We start from the raw sequence: 24,381 nt of genomic DNA on the forward strand, positions 1-24,381 counted from the left end.
TTTGAATCGCTGCAGTCCACATGGTGTAGGTTGACTCACAATGCCATTAAAGAGAGAATTCCGGGATTCTAACCCAGCGACTGTGAAGGAATGGCGATATATTTCCAAGTCAGGATAGTGAGTGGCTTGGAGGGGAATTTGCAGGTGGCATGTTCCCATGGATCTGCTGCCTTTGTCCTTCGAGGTGGCAGTGGTCACTTACATTTCTATTAATGCTGGAAAGTTCTAGCCTAAGTGCCGGAAAGACAGGATATTTCAATTTCAAATACAAACGACCATAGCTTTCTCAAGCCAGCTGAGGCCACCAATCATCCAAATGTGAACAGAATAAGATCTGGAAGAATTTTCAAGCCTGCAGGCAATTGTCATTTATAAAATGTTCTTGTGCATAGAGTCATAGAATTTTACAGCATGGAAACAGGCCCTTCAGCCCAACTTGTCCATGCCACCCTTTTTTTTAAAAACCTCTGAGCTAATCCCAGTTGCTCACATTTGGTCCATATCCCTCTATACCCATCTTATCCACGTAACTATCTAAACGCTTTTTAAAAGACTAAATTGTAGCCACCTCTATTAACTACTTCTGACAGCTTGTTCCAAACACTCATCACCCTCTGTGTGAAAAAATTGCCCCTCTGGACCCTTTTGTATCTCTCCCTCTCACCTTAAACCTATGCCCTCTAGTTTTAGACTCCCCTATCTTTGGGAAAAGATATTGATTATCTAGCTGATCTATGCCCCTCATTATTTTATAAACTTCTATCAGATCATCTCTCAGCCTCCAACGCTCCAGAGAAAGAAGCCCCAGTCTTTCCAGCCTCTCCTTATAATTCAAGTCATCAAGCCCCAGTAGCATCCTAATAAATCTTTTCTGCACTCTTTCTACTTTAATAACATCCTTTCTATAATACGGTGACCAGAACTCGACATAGTATTCTAGGCGTGATCTTATCAATGCCTTGTACAACCTCAAAAAGATGTCCCAACTCCTGTATTCAACGTTCTGACTGATGAAACCAAGCATGCTGAATGCCGTCTTCACCACTCTGTCCACCTGTGACTCCACTTTCAAGGAGCTATGAACCTATATCCCTAGGTCTCTTTGTTCTGTAACTCTCCCCATGCCCTACCATTAACTGAGTAAGTCCTGCCCTGGTTCAATCTACCAAAATGCATTTATCTAAATTAAACTCCATCTGCCATTTGTCAGCCCACTGGCCCAATTGATCAAGATCATGCAATCCAAGATAACCTTCTTCACTTTCCGCTATGCCACCAATCTTGGTGTCACCTGCAAATTTACTAACCATACCTCCTATGTTCCCATTCAAATCACTAATATAACTGACAAATAACAGTGGGCCCAGCACCAATTCCTGAGGCACACTGCTGGTCACAGGCCCCCAGTTTGAAAAACAACCCTTTACAACCAGCTGCTGGCTTCTGTCATCAAGACAATTTTGCATCCATTTAGCTACCTTACCCTGGATCCTGTGAGATTTAACTTTATGTAACAACCTACCATGCAGTACCTTGTCAAAGACCTTGCTAAAGTCCAAGTAGACAATGTCAACTGCACTGCCCTCATCTAGCTCCTTGGTTAGCCCTTCAAAAAACTCAATCAAATTTGTGAAACATGAGTTGCAAAAAGTTGGTTTGCAGGCCCAGCAGGTAGTTAGAATCATAGAAACCGTACAGTGCAGAAAGAGGCCATTCGGCCCATTGAGTCTGCACCGACCACAATCCCAGCCAGGTACTACTCCCATATCCCTAGACATTTACCCATTAATCCCTCTAACCTATGCATCTCAGGACACTAAGGGGAAATTTTAGCATGGCCAATCAACCTAACCTGGACATTTCTGGACTGTGGGAGGAAACCAGAGCACCCAAAGGGAGCCCATGCAGTCACAAGGAGAATGTGCAAACTCCACACACTCAGTGACCCAAGCTGGGAGTCGAACCCAGGTCCCTGGAGCTGTGAAACAGTAGTGCTAACCACTGCTACTGTGCCACCCAAGGTAATTAAGAAGGCAAATGGAATTTCACCCTTCATTGCTAGAGTGATGGAGTTTAAAAACAGTGAGGTCATGTTGTAGCTGTATAAGGTGCTGGTGAGGCCACACCTGGAGTACTGTGCACAGTTTTGGTCTCCTTACTTGGGAAAGGATATATTGGCACTGGAGGGGGTGCGGAGGAGATTCACTAAGTTGATTCCAGAGTTGAAAGTGTTGGCTTATGAGAAGAAACTGAGTAAACTGGGTCTGTATTCATTGGAATTTAGATGAATGAGGGGGGAATCTTATAGAAAGATATAAAATTATGAAAGGACTAGATAAGATAGAAGCAGGGAGGTTGTTTTCACTGTTGGGTGAAACTAAAACTGGGGGCATAACCTCAAAATAAGGTGGAGCAGGTTTAGGACTGAGTTGAGGAGGAACACCTTTACCCAAAGGACTATGAATCTGTGGTATTGCCTATGCAATGAAGCAGTTAAAGGTACTTCATTGAATGTTTATAAAGCAAAGATAAATATATTTTTGAACAGTAAAGGAATTAGTGGTTATGGTGAGCAGGCAGGTAAGTGGACTGAGTCCACAAAAAGATCAGCCATGGTCTTATTCAATGGCAGAGCAAGTGCGAGGGGCCAGATGGCCAACTCCTGCTCCTAGATCTTCAGGTCTAAAGCTTGGTGGAAAAGGGGTGAGAGTGGGCTGGGGGCAGATAAGGTGTGACATGTAAATAAAGACTGTGATATTGGGCAAAGTCTTGGGGGACATGTCATATAAAGGTCCTCAGCATAGCAAGGATTAATGTGGGACTGGAGCACAGTGCCGCCCACAATATGATGTAGAAAGTCACATGATAGTGGATATGATTGAAAGATAGGGTAAAAATCAGCATGATGTTAGCTCTTAGCCTGGATTGTCCTTAGTACGAATGTAAATAATAATGTGTTACCAATTATGTGTAAAGTTAAAGAACAAAGAACAAAGAACAAGATCAGCCTGGGAAACAGGCCCTTTAGCCCAACGAGCCCACGCTGCCATCTCAACACCACCTCTCTACCCATGACCCCTATCTAATGTTTTAAAGCCACTGAACATCTTCATGAGGCCTTTTGAACTAACTCTTGCAACATGAATACTCTTTGTTCTCCACTTCATTATGTCCTGTTCTTCTCAATGTTTTTCATAAAGAAAATAACTCATGGAGTTATACCAATGAGTAACATTGCATGCTGTTTGATAATATATAAAATGAGTTTTAGCTATTGCCTTTGTAAACTTACTTGGTACCTTTCAAAATTGATGGATTTCAAGGCATTAAACATTCAAGAGGCCATTTAATTATGACTCACCTGATGAAGGAGCAGCGCTCTGAAAGCTCATGATTCCAAATAAACCTGTTGGATTTTAACCTGGTGTTGTGAGACTTCTTACTGTGCCTATCCCAGTCCAATGCCTGCATCTCCAATTCATTTAATTGTTATTTAGCTATCTCCAAAATAATCGTTTCACACTTGTATACGACAGATTAAACGTGATAATTATTTCCTTTTGTTGAATAATGATCAAAGGTTTCTAAGCCCGAGTTGAAATATATGCAAAGAAAATTTCAGGTTACTTTACGTAAGAACTAATTGCAGATTGTGGGATTGGTTCAGTGATAGGTGATCCATTGGTTTATTTAATGCCTTGCAATTGGAGTAATTTTCAAGCGTTTGGATTTGTTTTTTTACCTGTTCACTAATATAATGCACTGGAATGTCTTACATTTCTCCAATGCAATTGGGTCCAGGGAGGAAAGGGAACATTTAACATGGTTGGAACTCCTTGATCGCTCCTGTCCAACTCCATCAGCTATTCACTGAAATAATGCAGGAGAATATATCGTACTCTGCAACACAAGGATGTTCAGTATGAAGAATTTTGCTTTACATGATATTTACAGATCTAATCTTGTGACATATTTAGATAATTATTTCCCAATATTTGGCTATTCATTCTTGGGCAGTGCACAGTAAGAAATCCTACAGCACTAGGTGAAAGTCCAACAGATTTATCTGGTAGTACGAGTTTTTGGAGCACCACTCCTTCATCAGGTGAGGTCATCAGTGCGGTAAATGTTTGATTAGGAAGTGGAATAAATAATTTTGTGAGCAGGAAAAACTCTATACTTTGGCAATTTCTGGGGGCAGTTTCTTTATACCTGAGGAAGATTCCATTCTCTATAGACTATATAATAAGTGCCACACTTGCCTGAAAGTTATTACACAACATGAAATTTATTAATGTGATTATGAATGGAAAAAGATTCAGCAAGTAAAACTTTTAACTGGAGCTTTCCAGAAACTGGGTGGTTCGGAATCAGCCCTGTTTTCAAGCTTGTGCTTGTTGATTTGGAGCTTTCATTTTAATTTCATTTCCAGATTTTTCACGGTAATGGTGAGTACATACATTAAGATGGTTAAGGCTGACAGAAGGCTAAGGCTGAGGCAGATAGTTGAGCAGAGAAAGAAGTTGGATGTTAATGTGTGCCAGATGTAGATGGTACTGAAGCATTTTGAGTTTACTATTCAAGTCGAGACAATGTCCTACTTTCTACAGATAACAACATTCAGAATGCTGAAACAGCTGCGGGGGTGATGAGATGGTCACACATCTCCTTGTGGAATATGCCTTTGCAAAGAAGGTCTGGAGTGAGATGCGTGGTATTTGTCAAGGGTCATCTCAAGCAGCTCAGTGATGCAGGGCTCTGTGCTCTACGGGCTGTTTCCAGGGATGCACACCGAGACAAATACCAACTGCTGCTGGAGGATCATCAACTCAGTGAAGGATGCACTTTGGTCCACCTGAAAGCTGCTGACCTTCCAGTGCAAAGATTTGTCCTCAACTGAGTGTTGCAGACTGGCACATTCCAAGGTCCAGGACTAGATGCTGAAGGACTCTCTCAGCTTGGGGTAGCCACCACGAAGGCACACTGGGGAAATGCCACTGTTTAAAGACTTTCAACCAAGGCAGATTGAGGGGCCAGGAACTATAGGGCACCTTGGGACTGCGTAACTGTGTGCTAATCTGAAAAAAACAACAGCACACAGTGAAAGGTGATGAATGTATATAGTTTGAAGAATTGAACGGTAATGAATGTAATGTCTTGTAACTGAGCACCATAAAGTATTGTAAATATGACTGGTTTTTTGCACTATTTGTAACTGTTGGGAATGTTGTTTTGCAATAGCTTATTTCAGCGTTTTTACGAATAAAGCATATTTTTGAAATTAAAAAAAACACTCAGAATGAACTGAATTGTTGCTTCTCTTACTTGCCAGAAAGCAGATGGAGTCCTCTATGAAACCCCTCAGCTCAGAGCATGTTCATTATTTGAAGACTTTTAAAGTCTTCTTGGAATGCTCCACTGAACATATGTGTATGGAAAAATTCATTGACGAGAATTTGCCAGACATACTGGTCAGGTATGACTTAGGGGCCTTGTTCAAAATCAAAGAATCTTAATGGACGATGAGGTATGTAAACTCTTACTTAACTGGCACAAAGTTATTTTTAGCTGCTTACAAGTGATCTTATTATTATTTTCATAATGGCTTGTGATAAGCATGTGGTAAGTCTCTTACTCTGATGAAAGTAATATGGAAGGGGGCAATTGTTCCAGCTCGCTCTGCTGCTTGAGTAGCACAGTAGGCTGAGAGACATAGTGAGGGACCTGAGGCGAGACTTGTGACTGGCATCCGACTGATCACAATGGGTTTAGACATAGTCAGCCCTGCACCGGCTGATTTCCATATTGAAGTTTCTATTTCAATATGACTAGTGAGCCCAGGAGAGTAGCCTCGGGTCCACTAATATTTCCCCCATCCCCCCATCTCTCCCGCCATCCCCCCACCCCTCCCCACCCCTCCCCACCCTGAACCAGGAAAGATTCCCACCAGTGGGAATTACAATTGGTTCTCATCAATTGGGATCAGAAGTGGAGGCAAGAGGCCATTGAAGCCATGGCCTGGGGGGTGCGGGGGGGGGGCCTTGAGCAGTGCCAGCTTTGCATTGCCAACCTGCCCAAGGAGGCAGGGCCAGAGGGAGCAGGGCCTACTGGGGGGGTGGAGTCTATTGGAGGGTGGGGTCTATTGGGGGGGCCGAATGGTGGTGGAGGTGGGCGACCTGCTGCACACTCTTCAATGGGATCATTAGGGGAGGGAAGGGAGCGGGGGCAATCGGGGCTGTATATGGTGGCAGGGAGATCTCGGAGATTCACGTGGGGGGTAGTTTGGGGCCGAACATGATGGGGAGGGGGAGATTGGGGCTGTAAATGGGGGTGTTGGGGCTGCACAGGGTGTTGGCAATTGGTGATGGCCTAGGGGCGGAGTAAGGGTGGTCGAGTAGGCCAGCTATTGTGGGGAGGCAATGGGGTGAAGCAATGCACATGCACTGATCTTCTCATTGGCAGATCGGCACATAGGCAGTGGCCCACTCAGTTGGTCGATTCTGGTCTCTCAAGCAGGATGTGACCTCCCCCTCACGCCATATCTTGAACTCAGGCCTGGAGCACCAGTTTACTGGCTGATAACTGCCCACTAATCCATCAAGGTAACAGGCAGGAGCAGTGCACACATTTCCAGCCAAAATTGTATGACTTGTCACACTGGGAAAGGGAAAAGACTGAAAAGAGAAAACTTGTTTGAGGTTCCCCAAGACAGCCCCAATCACCAGCCCCCCAGTGAAAGCAATAAAATCAGATCTGAAGATCACTGGCTGCCAAAAAAATGATCAGGAGAGGAAATTAACTGATCCGAATGTGAAATCGCAGAGCACCTGTTCACATGGGTGGGAGTTAGAATGATGGGGAGTGGATTCATTTTCAGATTCCCCTCACAGCTACATCAATATTTAGACCTTTGGGGCAAGATCTTATGGTTAGTGATAAAGTAAGAGCAATCACTGCTGAGCACAAAGTTGGTCTCGCTGAGGGATCAAGCGATCTTTTTGACTTGAATGCCCCCTCCATCGGTGTGCAGTGATAGTGACCACGGATTGCCACATTCATTCGAGGGGTCTTAGGATAAGGGATAGCAAATTTAAAACAGGGTTGAGGAGAAACTACTTCTTCCAGACACGAATCTGTGAAATTCGCTCCCCCAAAGCGTGGTGGATATTGGTACAGTGAGTAAATTTAAGGAGGAGTTAAACAGATTTTTAATTGGTAACAGGTTGAAGGGCTATGGGGAGAAGGCAGGAAAGGGGGGATGAGGAGCATATTAGCCATGATCGAATGGCAAAGCAGACTCGATGGGCCAAATGGCCTAATTCTACTCCTACATCTTATGAACTTATGAACTTGTTACTGGGCAACTCACAGAAAGTAGCAGCAATGTCATCAGGCTATCAATCCCATTTAAGGATTTGCAGAGAACCCCCTGAAAGCAATAAAGTAAAATCACTTTAGACATTCTTGCATAGAGCAAATTACAGAGTTAGGCATACACAGAGTGAAGGTAGAAATTGAAATTGAAATATCCTGAAAAAGAACTTTAAAATAATTTGAAATAATTGTTTAAAATTCATTCTCCTTCTCTTCAAAGAGAGTGTCACTGGGGTTTCTTTCGCTCACTGGGGCTTTGATTGAATATCTCATTTGAAGGATGTTGCATCTGGCAACGCAACAATCCTTCAATACCACACTGAAAAAAATCAGCCCAAGTTTTTGTGCCCAAGTCTCTGAAATGTGACTACAAGCCCATAACCTTTCGACACAGAGACAAGGGTACTAAGCACTGAACTGCACCTGAACATATCCAATGCCCATTGAGGAAAATGAGGAGCATGTATGATCGTAGGGCAAGCAGTTGACATTTTAAGCTTGGAGTTAACTTGTAATTTGGGCTAAAACCCAAAAAAAGACTCAGGCAAAATTAAAATGTGGAAGGAAGGAAGGGGCAGTGTGGCACATTGGTTAGCACTGCTGCCTCACAGTACCAGGGACCCGGGTTCAATTCCTGGCTTGGGTCACTGTGTGTGTGGAGTCTGCACGTTCTTCCCATGTCTACATGGGTTTCTTCCGGGTGCTCCAGTTTCCTCCCACAGTCCAAAGATATGCAGGTTAAATGGTTTTGCCATGCTAAATTGACCCTTAGAGTCAGGGAACTAGCTGAGGTAAATGTATAGTGTTATGGGGATAGGGCCTGGGTAGGATTATGGTCAGTGCAGATTTGATGCGCCGAATAGCCTCCTTCTACATTGTCAGATTCTATGAGACTGAAGAGAGTGGGAAAATGGTGGTGGCAAATGGTCAAATAAAGATGTGCACAATGAAGACTTCCCTCAGAGGCTGCTGGTGCAGTCTACATCTGAGTAGGTGTAAAAATGTTTCAGCCTATGTTTAATACTCAAATCCTCACATGAAACTCAAATACATAAATCTTTGATTCAGAGGTCAGAGTTTTAACATTGCGCCAATGTTGACTCATTATTAAATGGCCTTGCATCTGGCATCTTAATATTCTTAATATTCTTATTTTTACTTTTCCTTCATCCTTGCTGATAGTTTTTGGAAACTGCCAACACTTCAATGTCTCAGTAAACTGGCCTTAATCTAATTTGTCAGTTCACTTTAGCCAGCGTTACTTTCATGTCCTCAGAATGGCCCTTACTTAAATTTAAAAATGCAGTTTCGGACCCACTCCTCTCTCCCTCACATACAATGTAAAATTCTATTACATTACGATTGTAGCAACCTAGGAGTACTTTCACTATGTTGTGTTGGACAGCTCTCACTTGGATCCTTTCTTATCTATCCAATCATGGCCAGAGAATCACTTGCTTCTCTTGGCAAAACCATCCGAAGGCATGTCAGTTTTCGCACGTACACTAATTCAACCCAGCTTGACCTCACCGCCACCTCTCTCGACTCCTCCACTCTTGTGAAATGATCAGACTGCTTTTCTGACATCCTCTGATTATGATCTCATATGCATTTCCAATCATAATTACTTTGCAATTGATGCCCATGCCTTCAGTTGACTTGGCCCCAAGTTCTGGAATTGCGCTCCCCCCCCCAACCCTGACCTACTCATCTCCACTACCTCACTTTCCTCCTTCAAGAACACTCCTTAAAAACTCTGGGCGTGGTCTTACCGGCCATTCATGCCACATTCTCGCTGCAGCCAAGTCGGAGAATTTGGTGCCAGCCAAATCTCCGTTCACTGCAGCGAGATGGGAAAATCCCACCAATGTGAATGGTGGTAACTTTCCGGCTTACCTCTTTGACCAAGATTTGTCACCCTGACCTTAGCTTTTCTTTGTGGCTCACTTTCATACCTTTTCTTATAATGCTCCTGTAAGGAATCTTGGAAATTCAAGTTACGTTTGGGTCACTGTGTAAACATAAGTTATTGTTAACCGACATAAATTTCACATTTATACTGATTTAATTAGCCGATTTCCATTTATTACATCACAGATTTTACATCTCTGTCACAGTGCTCATGATGGAAAAATTAAAAGAAGTAATCTATTACTTCTTTGTAAGGTAACAGAGTCCCAATAATTTGGTAATGTTTGTTTTACAGATATACAAATTAACTGCTAAGCTTTATCATGTTAAAATTATGAACTGCAAACTCTATGGGTTAGTGAAGCTATTTGTTATAAATGTCACTGTAGGTTGATTCAGGTCAGTTCAAAATAAAACTTTTATTTTATTTTGCAGCATTGGGAATAAAGGAAGCTCCAGTCTCAATGTCCTGGGGGTCGGAAGTGGTTCAGGTAGGTCCTGCAGTCTCCACTGTTCTGTTTCTAATGGTTAATTGTTTTATTCATAATAGATATAAATTATCATCTGATACAGGGTATTTAGTAAAAAGGGATGAAATACTTCATGTTGTCAAATCTCCTTTAAACTTATTCAGTAGCACAGACAAGAATTAAGCATGGTAACACAAGGGCAGCATGCTGACACCTTGGTTAGCATTGCTGCCTCACTGCGCCAGGGAGCTGGGTTCGATTTCAACCTTGGGCAACTTTCTGCATGCAGCTCGTACGGTCTTCCAGTGTCTGCGTAGGTTCCCTCCGGGTGCTCCGATTTCCTCCCACACTCCAAAAACGTGCAGGTTAGATTGATTGGCCTTGCTAAATTGCCCCCTAGTGTCAGGGGGACAAGCAGGGTAAATTTGTGAGGTTGTTAGGGTCGGGCTTTTGTGGGATTGTTGTCGGTGCAGGCTCGATTGCCAAATAGTCTCCTTCTGCATTGTAGGGATTCCATGATTCTGTGAGAACACATTGGATTTTACGTCACTGCTTGCTCACACTTACATGATTGGGGGATGTGGGGTGGGGGTGGGCGTACGGTTTGCTCCATTTGGTAACCTTAACCTGCCACTTAAAGGCCACTTCCCCATCCCCTCCCACCAGCTGAAATTTGACCCCAGCATTGGGGGGGGGGGGGGGGGCGGAATGCCTGGGAGTTACCCAGCAGATTATCCTGCTGATGTCTTTAGTAGGGGAAGAGTGTTTACAGGCCTGATTTTACCATCATGTTGCATCCATTTTTGGGTGTGAAAACTTGGTAAAGTCAGGCATGAGGCGAGAAGTGCAATTCACACCCTCCTCCACGCTGGTTACCCCTTTAACAAGGCCTGAAAATGGCCGCGATTGGGATTATGCCCAAAACGGGAGCGATGGCCATTTAAATGTATTTGTATGCATTTAAGTTGACTTAATGGGCTGCACGTTCAACTTTACCGGCCCTTCCCCCTTTGCCACTGTGTTCACCCATGCAGAATCGGTGCGAAACAGGCATGCTCCATGTAAGTCCGATTTGGACACATATGCTGTTGGAAGCACCGATCAGAGCTGCGGGGTTTTGGGCATCTTAAGCCCTGCCCACAGGCCTCTGCAGTGCGATTCGGAATCGCTGATATTTTTGCAGACAGAGTGCATATAGGGGTGCCTGAGAGTGGGTCTAAAAATCGGATCTGAAACACTCCCAGATTCAAGTCCACCCAGCACTTAGAATCAAAATGGTAAGATGGAGCTCTGCATCTCTTACCTGGTTCCCTTTTGTGCTTAATAGCCACTCCCCACCTCAAAGGTCTGAGCCCCGCAGGTGCTGTCACTCTGCCTGCCCTTGCAGTCATGACCTCAATATAGATGAAGGAAAAGTATTAGCATTTTAACGTGAATTCCAATATTTACCTATTAATGTCATTGAGGATTTCATGGTGCTGGCTCTATAGCTCATGAGTAGCTAATTGTGCTGCTAATTTTCTGGATATAATCATATTTCCTTGGAGTTGAATAGACAGCTATATTTCTAGCTAGGAAAAGCTGAACTGAAGCGACCAGTTGTAGCAGGCCTGTCACAGTGCAGGTATAAGATGGTCTGAAATCACATCGCCTCAATGATACCAGCCAGGATTTTCTGGCCCTGACCAATGCCAATATCTTCTAGTCCTCACAAAGTCAATCAACCTGTGGATGGCCCACCACATTACCCCCGCTGGCAGAAACTGCACTGGGAAGGCCAAAAAATCCTGCTCATCATTTCAACCCCTTCATGTATTAATGTTAAAATTTTAAATGTATGTATTTCTTAAAGAGGAGAGACCTACAAAACATTTTTAATACAATTAGTGAGATATTTCTGCCTCACTCTGCTGGTCGAGTAGTGGAGCGGAGCGGGAAATATAGGCAGGAGGCGAGAAATGTGAATCGCGCCCAGCATTGGGCCGTTTGCAATCCTCCCAGGCCATTTTGCCGGCATAATCAGCTTCACGCCTTTTCCTGGTGGGAGGCTGATTTAAATATTTATAACATCATTTAAATCTTACTTGTGAGCCTGTGACATCGTAGCCCGGGCTCACTGACCTTTCCGACCTCGCCGGAGATGGTCCCGATCAACGGGAACCAGATGTGATGGCCTTGCCGGTGGGATCAGAGGCCATTGATGTCCCACGGGTGGCCGGGGGCAGGCACAGATAGTGCCCCTCGGGCAGTTCTAGCCTGGCACTGCCATCCTGGGACTCTGGTTTCCTTCTCTACGAGTAGTATGCTTTGTTTGTATAGTGCAAGAAACAATACTTTTCACTGTATGTTAATAAATTTGACAATAATAAATCAAATCAAATATCAAAAAGGGCATCATAATTCTAAGAGGGCAATAAATGCCAAAGAACAAGCCTGAAGACTCTATGTCTCAATGCAAGGAGCATTTGCAATAAGGTGGATGAATTAACTGTAATCCAGAAACCTGGGTTCAATTCCTGGCTTGGGTCACTGTCTATGTGGAGTTTGCGTGCTCTCCCTGTGTCTCTGTGAGTTTCCTCTGGATGCTTTGGTTTCCTCCCACAGTCCAAAGATGTGTGGATTAGGTGCATTGGCCATGCTAAATTGCCCCTTAGTGTCCCAGGATGCATAGGTCAGAGGAATTAACGGCGTATATATGTGGGGTTACATGTGAGATTCTTGCCTGTGCAGACTCGATGGGCCAAATGGTCTCCTTCTGCATTGTAGGGTTTCTACAGTGAATCATTGATAGTCATGGGTGAGGTACCTGAAGATTGAGGGTGGCAAATGTTGTGCCTTTGTCTAAAAAAGGCTGCAGGGAAAAGTCTGGGAACTACAGGCCGGTGGGCCTCACATCTGTGGTGGGTAAGGTGTTGGAAGTATGTTGAGCGACAGGGTCTACAGGCATTTAAAGACGCAAGGACTAATTAGGGACAGTGAGCATGGCTTTGTGAGTGGAAAATCATGTTTCACAAATTTGAATGAGTTTCTTAAAGGTGTAACCAAAAGGTAGAAGAGGGCAGTACAGTTGCTGTTGTCTACATAGATTTTAGCAAGGCCTTTGACAAGGTACTGCATGGTAGTTTGGGATCCAGAGTGAGGTATCTAAATGGATACAAATTTGGCTCCTTGACAGAACCAAGAGGGTGGTTGTAGAGGGTTGCTTTTCAAACTGGAGGCCTGTGACCAGTGGTGTGCCTCAGAGATCAGTGCTGGGACCAGTGTTATTTGTCATTTATATTAATGATTTGGATGAGAATATAGGAGGCATGGTTAGTAAGTTTGCAGATGACACCAAGATTGGTGGCATAGTGGACAATGAAGAAGGTCATCTTGGATTAAAATGGGATCTTAATCAATTGGGCCAGTGGGCTGGCGAGTGGCAGATGGAATTTAATTTAATCACCTCACACTGATAAGTGTGAGGTGATTCATTTTGGTAAGACAAACTTGAATGCAGATTACAGGGTCAATGGCAGTGTTCTAAGGAATGTGGAGGAACAGAGAGATCTTGGGGTTCATATCCACTGATCTCTGAAGGTTGCCACTCAAGTGGATAGAGCCGTGAAGAAGGCTGATAGTGTGTTAGCGTTTATTAACAGGGGGTCTGAGTTTAAGAGCCGTTGGTGAGACCACATTTGGAACATTATGTTCATTTCTGGTCACCTCATTATAAGAAGGATGTGGAAGCATTGGAGAGAGTGCAGAGGAGATTTACCAGGATGCTGCCTGGTTTAGAGGGTAGGTCTTATGAGGAAAGGTTGAGGGAGCTGGGGCTTTTCTCTTCAGAGTGGAGGAGGATGAGAGGTGACTTAATAGAGGTTTATAAGATGATGAGAGGGATTAATAGCGTGGACGTGCAGAGACTATTTCCTCGCATGGATGTAGCTGTTACTAGGGGGCATTGCTATAAGGTTCATGGTGAGAGATTTGAAGGGATGTCCGAGGTAGATTCTTTATTCAGAGAGTGGTTGGGGTGTGGAATAGACTGCCTGCTGTGATAGTGGAGTCGGACACTTTAGGAACTTTCAAGCAGTTATTGAATAGGTACATGGAGCACTTCAGAATTAAAGGGAGTGGGATAGCTTGATCTTGGGATTGGACATAGCTCGGCACAACATTGAGGGCCAAAGGGCCTGTACTGTGCTGTAATGTTCTATGTTCCTATGTTTAGATAAATGCGAGGTGATGCATTTTGGTAGGTTGAACCAGAGCAGGACTTATTCAGTTAATGGTAGGGCATTGGGGAGAATTACAAAACAAAGAGATTTAGGGGTACATGTTCATAGCTCCTTGAAAGTGGAGTCACAGATGAACAGTGTGGTGAAGAAGGCATTCAGCATGCTTGGTTTCATTGGTCAGAACATTGAATACAGGAGTTGGGATGTTTTGTTAACATTGTACAAGACATTGGTAAGGTCACACTTGGAATAATGTATACAGTTCTGGTTACCCTATTATATAAGCAATATTATTAAACTATAAAGACTGCAGAAAAGATTTACTAGAATGCTACCGGGACGAGATGGTTTGTATTATAAGGAGAGGTTGGATAGACTGGGACTTTTTTCGCTGGAGCGTAGAAGGCTGAGGGGTGATCTTGTAGAAGTCTATAAAATAATGAGGGGCACAGGTCAGCTATATAGTCAATATTTTTTCCCAAAGGTAGGAGTGTCTAAAACTATAGGTCCTAGGTTTAAGGTGAGATGGGAGGGATACAAAAGTGTCCAGAGGGGCAATTTTTCACACAGAGGGTGATGAGTGTCTAGAACAAGCTGCCAAAGGTAGTAGTAGAGGTGGGTACAATTTGTCCTTTAAAAAGCATTTAGACAATTACATGGGTAAGATGGGTATGGAGGGATATGGGCCAAATGCAGGCAATTGGGGTTAGCTTAAGGGTTTTAAAAAAGGGTGGGTTTTAAAAAAGGGTGGCATAGACAAGTTGGGCTGAAGGGCCTGTTTCCATGCTGTAAACCTCTATGACTCTATGGGTCATTGAAACCTGGCTCCAATATGACCAGGAATGGGAACTCAACATTCAGGAGTATTCAATATTCAGGAAAGGAAAGGGGGTGGTATAGTGTTGCTGATTAAAGAGCAGATTAATGCAATTGTAGGGTGGACATTAGCCTGGACAATGTGGAATCTGTGTGGGTGGAACACCGCATGACACTGCAGGACAAAAAATTCTGGTGGCAGTTGTGTACAGACCATCAAACAGTAGTGAGATTGTGGATGGCATCAAGCAGGAAATTAGAGATGTGTGCAGTAAGGGTTCAGCAGTTATTATGGGTGACTTCAATCTGCATATTGATTGGATCCCCCAAACTTGTAGCAATGCAATGGGGAAGGATGCGTGCATGATCAAACATGATCATATTGAATGGTAGTGCAGACTTGAAGGGCCGAATGGCCTAGTCCTGCACCTATTTTTCATGTTTCTATCTTCCTATGCCATTCCCTTTTCGATGTGCCCCATGCATTTCCCCATGCCATCCCATGCCAATCCCCCTTGCTGCCCTTGTCCCCTTTCCTTGCCATTTTCTCCAAACTGTCCCCAGGCAACAGCCTTCCTTCCTCCATCCAGTGTTGCTTTTGTTGGCTTCTTCCTAACTTCCAATCCTTAAACTATTTGTGTTGCAATTGCCATCTTTATTCCAATAGTACTTATTCAAATCCCCATCCCACGTCATTCCATCCCTCCCATGCCGTCTCTCTGATAAAGATCTATCTCTTCCCCATCCACTCCTTCTTCTTATTCCATCTCCAACCCCCATTTCATCCCTCCTATGCATTCTCCCACACTCAAATGGCATCCACCACCCCTCCCTTACTAATCGGTCCAGCCAGCGTAACTTTATTTTTTGGGATCCCATTACCTTCCGACGCACAGAACATTTGCAGGTATCTGTATTGCAGCTGTACTACTTAAAACTTCATTGCATACCGTTTCTTTATTCTAACGCAAAACTGTGTTCTGTTTTGGTCGCCGCACTTACGCAAGGATATTTTGGCCTTGGAGGGAGTGCAGAGGAGGTTTACTAGGCTGATACCGGAGTTGAGGGGGTTGAGCTATGAGGAGAGGCTGAATAAACTAGGGTTGTACTCGTTAGAGTTTAGAAGAATGAGGGGAGATCTCATTGAGACATATAAGATGATGAATGGGATGGATAGGATAGTGGTGGAGAGACTCTTCCCGCTCAGAAAGGACAGTAGGACTAGGGGGCACAGCCTCAAGATAAAGGGGGGGGCGGTTTAGAACGGAGTTGAGGAGGAACTTCTTCACTCAAAGGGTGGTGAATCTCTGGAATTCTCTGCCCGTTGAAGTGGTGGAGGCTGCCTCACTAAACATATTTAAGACGCGGGTAGATAGGTTTTTGATAGGCAAGGGGATTAAGGGTTATGGGGAGAAGGCGGGAAAGTAGAACTGAGCCACGATAGATCAGCCATGATCTTATTGAATGGTGGGGCAGGCTCGAAGGGCTAGATGGCCTACTCCTGCTCCTATTTCTTATGTTCTTACATCTCATACGCATCTCCTTCCTTTCATTCCTTTCATTACATCTCTATCCCACCTCCCCTTCTTCCTATATCATCACTTTCTCTCCCGTGGAGTTCTTCTCCCCTCCAGTAACCAATGCCAATAGCCATGCCTCTACCCACCCCTGCCATGCCAAGTGTTTTATGGCTGGTAAAGTTTTCCGTAAAACTCTATTGGGTTGCATCTATGGAATGACCATGGTTTAATTAGGCATTTTAAAACATTTTTTTGCAACATTTGTACCCAGGAAATGCAATAAAATTCACCAACAGGCGCACCCCTTAAACTGGCCTATCAGAGAATTTCAGACAGAAAAGAATTGTGTATTATTATTAAAGATAGCTAGTTATTTTCTGAATAGTTTAACTCATTTGAAATAAAATGCTAATAAAATTGTGTTTTCCTAAGAATTTTGTTTAACTAATAGTTGCTTCTCAATCTGTGTCCCAATTATATTTCAAAAGATATCAAGCATAATCTTGTACGGATGCTTATGTGACAAGAAAATAACATAAACATTTGAAATCAGTTAAAACACTTCATGAGGCTGAATGTGCCAGACAAAGCGTAGAGACAAAACAGCTCTGCAGAAAACAACTAATTAGCCAATTAATTAAGAACACGGTGTTATGTCCAAAGAGATAATTAAATGTGGGATGTAAAACATTAAAGTCACTGCTGAATGTTTTATAATATGGATAGCAGATGAACTATGTGTCATCAACTTGTTTATTGAGCTCAGTTCAATTTAAAGTGGTTCCAGAGGACAAACTAAATTTGGACAAGCTTTTGGAAATTGTTTCATAACGTTTTCCTAGAAGACAGTGGACTGCAGATAAACAATGGCAAATTCAAATATAATGATGGAATTCTGTTTAATTTGTCATGATGAAGGAGAAAGATTCTCAAATTAGGTATGGACATGTTGAACTTTCAAATAAGATATGTGGGGTTGGATTCTCACCCTCAGTTGTCATTCTTCTGTGCTGAATGCCAAATTTTTCATCCTCGCTGGCAGTGGTAGTGGGCCATGAATGATTGGAAATTTACAGTCCTGCTTTTAAAAATGGGATACACAAACCAAAGATAGCTGAGGATGGAAATTCAGAGGATGAGTGGCTCTGGTGTGGACCATCCTACAATAGAGACATTGGAATTTCATATACTTTGACCGGAATTCACCAACCTCACCTATAGCTGACATTGTTCTTTGGTCCCACTGCAGTGAATGGAGATTTGGCTGAATGTCAAATTCTCCATTCTCACTGACAGGAGCAGTGGAATGTACAAGACCAGAGAATTCTAGCCTTTATCTCAGCGGACATTTAACAGGAAGAAGCCATGCAAATAAGAAATGCCATCCCCTGTGGAGATAATGGGAACTGATTATCCTCTCAGCAGGAATCATATTCTGCAAGGTGGATCTTCACCTTCTAAGTATATACAGAAGACTGGGATAACAATGCAAGCTGGAAAACGTGGTGTGTAGACCAGTGCTGGATGTGACAGAGTGTATGATACAGAAGCAAGGGAAGGCAGCAAAGATTTGCAACTAACGGTCTTTCAAAGATTTGTAGCTAACACTATCCCTCTGATTGTTGAAGCAAGACAAGATATCAAAGCCACAGCTGAAAAGGAAGTCGGACAACTTCCTCAACTAAACTGCAGGACCTTGGAATCTTGAGACCAACTACTCAACTGCTGAAGCTGCACAGATAAGGATATTAATTAACCAGATAAGTTTTTAAATGACAATCGAAAATGGTTCCAAGGTCATCATGTCAAATCACAAATCTCCAATGGCCACAACATTTCACTATCTACTCCTGATGGAAAAGTCAAAGACTGCATCATATGCATTCTTCCTTATTTATGTTTGGATTCCCTTCTCATTTCTCATCTGTGTGAATATATGTGCATGTGTTTTTTTTTGCATTTGCGTCTAATAAAGTCACTCTTTCTTTACCTCAAGAAAGCCTGGTTAAATTGGCCCTTTTAAAGACATAAAGCTATCTGCAAGGGAAAAGGTCCATTTTGAAGTCATCTTGTTGCGATGAACCAAAGAAATCTGGTTTGAGTCCCAGTGCAACTGATGGTAAAATTTGAATTCACTAAAAATCTGGAATTAAAAATCTAATGATGACCATGGAACCATTGTCGATTGCCATTTAAAAACTTATCTCATTAATTAATATCCTTATCTGGTCTGGCCTATATGTGACTCCAGACCTACAGCAATGTGGTTGACTTCTATCTGCCCTCTGAAATGTACATCTCCAAAAGTGTGAAAAAGATTTGTATACCTTTTATTTAAAACAACAATAATCTGTGAATTTAGGATGTTGCTTTTATGATTGTAATTGTCCTGGGAAATTGAAGGAACATATTGCATGAAGACAGGTGCCTTCATTCAGTATCTGCTGCAACAGATCTGGGCAGACAGTCCAGTAATGTCTAGCAAGTGCTCAGTTCGAGAGCAATTAAGGATGGACAATAAATGCTGGTTCAGTCAGCAATACCTACATCTCCTCAATGAATAAGAAAAAAAATAAAGAAAGGGGGTCGGTTCAACCTCCTTACCTGGGGAGAAGTCAAATGAACAAACTGAGGCTTGTGCCACAATAGTTTCGACAGAAGGGGTCAGTTGCAACAAACTTCAGGAACTGTCAATCAAGCAATCACTTCAATTGCCCAATGCAACTTTGAAAAGAGGCAACTTGTTCATTCATAAAAAATTATACTCTTTTCTGATTTTCTTTTTCCATAATTCAATACTATATTTCCTTATTTCAACGTGTTTGTTTTATTTATAGCAAAACCAATAATAGACTTGTGAACTAATAAAAAGAAAGAAAATACAATTATGTAATATTGCTTTTGGAAAATGGCAATGCTTACAGTTAAGTTCAAATTGATTTAAAAAGGTAAAACTATAATGAAAGCTAAACAAGTGAAATAATAGCAGTTTTAATCAAACTCACATATTCCTATAGAAGATTTGTTGTACTTGTTTTGTGTATTAGGGCATTCAGAGATGTTTTGTTTTTCCATTCAGGTCAAATTGACCTTAAAATCCTTGACAGAATTCAGTCCAAACATCCAGGCCTTCCAATTCATAATGAGGTGGTGGAGCCAAATCCTGAGCAAATCTCCAGCTACAAAGGTATGTTTTAAACTTAAGTTTCATGATATTTCACCAAATATAGTTAATTTGGATAAATTATTGTGCTTATCGAGATGAAATTGTGGGTTGAATTTTACATGACCCTGGCAAATGTCTTTTCCACAGTGCAAGCTCATAAAATGGGGTTCCACTGTCTTCCTGCCCACCCCTGAACTCACCTCATAATACAGGCAGATGGGCTGTAGCAGAAAAACTGATTTTTATTTCCTCAACTGCTGTAAGGGCAGGAAGCCAGAAGAAGGGCCATTCTTTGGCAGCTCCCCTTTCCTGCTAAAGCGGCAGCCTCCATTCTTTGGAACCCTTTCACTTCCTTCCTACCCACTCCCTCCCTTAAAAACACCACCCCACTGCCCTTCTACCTGATGTACCCAATCCTTCTTGGCCCAAGACTCTGGATTCCAGTGATCCAAAGCCTTGTTGTCCTTTCTCCTCCAGCAATCCATGCAGCAGCTATTGTTACTTGCTTAGCACTGCCATGACTGATGGTGATGGATTGGCCAGCAACTCCAGAGTGTGGGACCTGCACCATGATGAGAAGCAGAAGTCTCATTCAGACCTGGCTAATCCACTCCACAGTGCTTTATGATTATGGTAGTGGAGGGCGGCGGATGGGGGGTTGGGGGGGTGGGGGGTGGGGAGCGGTGGCTTGGCCTAGAGCGCATTGGCTCCATGCCAACTTGGGTTCTGGCTACTTTTTTCTAATTCTTCCTCTGTTCCAGAGCTTGTGAAAGAAAAGGGTCAGGATCTCAACATCTCTTTCGTTTGGAACCAGATGAGCTCCGAAGAATATGAAAAACAAAAGGAGGAAAGAAATGAAAGCAAAATGTTTGATTTCATTCACATGATCCAGGTAATTGCAACTGCAAATAACTTTACAACCAGCAGTCGGGGAGACTGTCATCAAGGCTGGATATGAAACCAGTTCTAGCCATCAGATACCTAACTGAGCCACCTAGTGTCAAAAATATTGGTGGTTTTATGTGGCATCGATGTAATTTTTAGAAGTAGTATTCTTTATGACGGTTTTCTATTCAGGTCAGTTATTCCTCATCTTTGATCTGCCTCCTCTCAACATCTCTGGTTTCAAACGGATAGGTGGATTGTTTATTGACTTCAAACAGTGTTCATGAACTTCTTCCTGGATATGTATAACCCAAACATGACACTGTCCAGAAATTTTCCTTCCAGTGTGGAGGAGTTCAATACAGCCGCCCCATCTGGCGATGAGTCAGATCAGGAATATAGTGGAGCAGGAAAAAAATGGTCAATGAGAGGAAAAGAACATACTTTTTACTGGCAAAGCGCAGTACAGCAAGTCAGCTGAAAGGATTGAAATGGGTGAAAAGGCCCCTTTTATCCAACACTATTTTGTGCTGTTTTGTGACATAACTGTGAGAAGGGAAATGCTCATGTCTTCTTTGACATCTCCTCTTTTTCCATATTGAGATTTGCTAAATTCCCTCTGATAAAGGTGATGTCCAGTCATCTGTCCATCCAGTTTGACTCATTTCCAAAGCTTTGACAATGTCATAGTTCAGTCATATGTACCTGAGTTTTCAGAAGACTAGAAGTTGAAATTTAAATAACCTTCCTGAGTCTGGAACTAATGGCAATTTCCTCAGAGCAGGCGTGAGCACAATGGCAGGATTGGCCTTTTTTCTGAGCTGCATGTCTCTGTGATTATAACAAACAAAGAATGGCAGATTAAAAATGCAGAATATGTTAACAGACAATTTTAAGAAGTTGGAAATAATATGACTTCAAGAATTGCTATGAACCACTTTTTTTTTGGAATTACTGAGCGGCACAGTCTGTTAGACACAACTCTGACACCTGGATTCATATTTATCCTACACTAATGGATTGCAGCTCTCATCTGCTTATTTCCATAATGATTGTTTGAGAAATGCATTTGGGAAGTCTCAACTGGATATATTTTGCAGGGCAAAATACAGGAAACCAAAAAGGTCCTCTGTGTATTGAGAACAGAAAAATGCTGGGAAAAAGTACTTAGCAGGTTGGGCAGCATCTATGGAGAGAGAAGCAGAGTTAATGCTTCAAGTCTGTATGAATCGTCTCCAAAGCTAAAGAGAGGGGAAATGTGTTGGATTGTATACTATATAAGAGGAGGTGGAGCAGGTGAAGTAAAGCAGAAGGTCAGTGACTGGTAGGAGCTAGGAGAGATCATAACAAAGGTGTGTAGGCCACAAAACAGTGGTAGTGTTAAGGGCAGTGTGAAGGGTTATGAAATGTGCTGACGGTGGCACTAAGGTAAGAAATCAGAATGTGTTAATGGAAGAGAAAAGGTCAGTGTTCCATGAAAGCAAAGGATCAAAACAAATATCAGCGAGCCTAGCAGGGGAGGGGTGTCCTTTGTATATACTGGGTTTGCTGTTGTCACCTAGAATAGTAATAGCGTTATTAAGATTGGCCTTATTGCATTGGGTATGGCAGGAAGGAAGAAATCAGTTAAGATTTCTGTTCCTGAAAACAATCCAGCAAATCTGACTGGGAATGGCCTTGCTTTGGCGTAGAGGTAGATTAAGGACAGAGTTTGGCTATGGCAGTACAGGGCCATAATTTGCTGCCATTCACTGTTTTATTCACAGATGTTTGCATCCTGTGAGGCTATCTGAGCCTTTAAAGGAATGGGGAAAAATCAGGAAGAAATTAAATTGTGCTGTGTCACTTACCAATGTTTGTTCGCAAAGTGAAATGACCTTTTGTCACAATCCAACTTCTGAAATTAGATTGATGTTCCTGAAACGTCTGGGACGGTTAGTAAAATTAGATTGATTCATTGGACTGCAGCTTCCATCACCATTGTTTCCGTCAGGTGATTCTCCAGCAATCCAAATTCTCACTAATGGAAAGTATTTTTCTTACTCTACCATTAAATCCACTATTTCTGTCATTTGTGTTCACAAAGCTGGCACCAGTTTTGAGATGAGGACTTTTTTTAGGGAAGTTATATATATCCATATCTCTGTTTCTTTCCTTGTCTAGATATTGTATTATGTGGAAAGTGTTCATGATACCATAAGTACTTCCACAGCATTCTAGATACTAATGGCAAACTTTTAATAATAAACATATCAGGTATGTGATTGCCCAGTGTTTCAGATATTGGCTAGCACGACTGATGCCAAAGAAATTCAAAATCCACAGCGAAAGAGATAGCCAAATCTCTTACTTTGATAATCGTCTCTCTCCTGATGTTTAGTCTATACAATCTGCTGCATATGCAAAAATAGCAAGCTCCCTGAATGAAGTAAAAAAATGCATAATTCATCATGAAAAGGTGATTTAATGGTAGTCCTCAGGGTTATGATAAAATAAGTAATGATTGCCTGTTTTCATTACGGATGTGGGAGCAAGACACACATCTTTAAGACAAGTGAAGAGGACATTCAGTGCAGCACATACCTCAAAGTTAACTCAAAGGTATTGCAATGGTATAGCTCTCCCTGAAGCTTTTCCCTGCCTGGTTGATGTTCTAAAACTACGAAGGTGACAAAATAAATATTTTTATTAAGTGCTTCCACCTCACTGAGGAAGCATCATGCTAATCCACATTAAACAACCTGCACTGAAAACTGTTCACATTTTGACAGCTGTGACAAATTCCCTGGCAGCAAATGAAACAATCCACAATATTCTAAAACTATTAACAAATTTTACATAAATCAACCCACAATATTTCAAAAAAAGTCAAGTTGCCCTGTCTGTCAATGTTAATGTACCCCTTAAAATATTCGAGGAACCAGATCTGATCTTTCCCAAAAATGAAGGACTTACTCGTTGGGCTGTACCCCATCTGTGTATCAAGTTCTATTGAAATCCACTCAATAACTAACAGACTAACAGGCAAAAAGCATTATGTCTGTCAAATTTTATGGAAGAATCCTATGCCTCGGTGGCACAGTGGTTATCACTTCTGCCTCACAGTGCCAGGGACCCAGGTCTGATTCCTAGTGTGGGTCACTCTCTGTGCGGGGTTTACACATTCTCCTCGTGTCTGCGTAGGTTTCCTCTGGGTGCTCCGGTTTCCCCCCTTAGACCAAAGGTGTGTGGATTAGGTTCATTGACCATGCTAAATTGACCCTAGTTTAGGGGGGATTAGCAGGGTAAATATGTGGTGGTATTATTGTCAGCACAGGCTCGATGGATCGAATGGCCTCCTGTGTTGTATGATTGAACAAATTTTGCCATAATCAACATTTGAATCAAGCAAACATATTTCAAATATTGCTATTAACAGATGGCACTGGGTGGTATCCATTATGGAAAAGATTTGCATCCCATTTTCCCAGCAGTAGCCTTTTCCTCGAAGTCCGCAAAACCCTTTATGAAATGGGAATGACGTACCAAATCTATGAACTTCCCTCTGACATCGATATCACAGATTGCTTCATTGAGGGAAATGAACATGGAGCACTTCTGTTGGACTTTCTGACAGAGGTAAAACATTTCAGGAAAACAGCCCCAGCCGATCTGAAGGATGAAGTTCTTCCATACCTAGGCCAGCCTCAGAACTCAAGAGAGGAAAATGGGAGAATTATTTTCAGCAACAATTTGCAGGCAATTGTGATTGACAATTGATTTGATTTTTAGCAATCAGCCATTGTCCAGGTGCAATAATCTACTTGCAATTCCAGTCATCTATATTCTTGCTTCAGAGAAAGATATAATTATTAGATTGCGCTTGTACCAATATTTTGAATTAATCTTACAAATTGCTCTTGAAGTTACAAGATAATTCTTAAGATTAAAAATGAATATTCATAGATTAAGAGCTAGAGCTTTTAAAATGTCTTCCCGTGGCTTAATCATTTTGATGAATCTTATGCATGGCCATTCAT

The 24,381-nt window shown here is 42.3% G+C and overlaps 1 protein-coding gene across 1 annotated transcript; it reads left to right on the forward strand.

Moving 5' to 3' along the window:
• The first annotated feature begins 5,339 nt into the window (after window positions 1-5,339).
• Window positions 5,340-24,121, forward strand: LOC145349752 (histamine N-methyltransferase-like). The gene is given in 7 exon segments (XM_080198286.1): window positions 5,340-5,476; window positions 9,721-9,776; window positions 19,391-19,498; window positions 20,239-20,369; window positions 22,526-22,556; window positions 22,559-22,618; window positions 23,781-24,121. Coding segments are annotated over 7 exon segments (864 nt in total).
• The last annotated feature ends 260 nt before the right edge of the window (window positions 24,122-24,381 follow it).

The sequence above is a fragment of the Carcharhinus amblyrhynchos genome, chromosome 11, assembly GCF_965287045.1.
Source record: "Carcharhinus amblyrhynchos chromosome 11, sCarAmb.v2.hapA, whole genome shotgun sequence".
Lineage (NCBI taxonomy): Eukaryota > Metazoa > Chordata > Chondrichthyes > Carcharhiniformes > Carcharhinidae > Carcharhinus > Carcharhinus amblyrhynchos.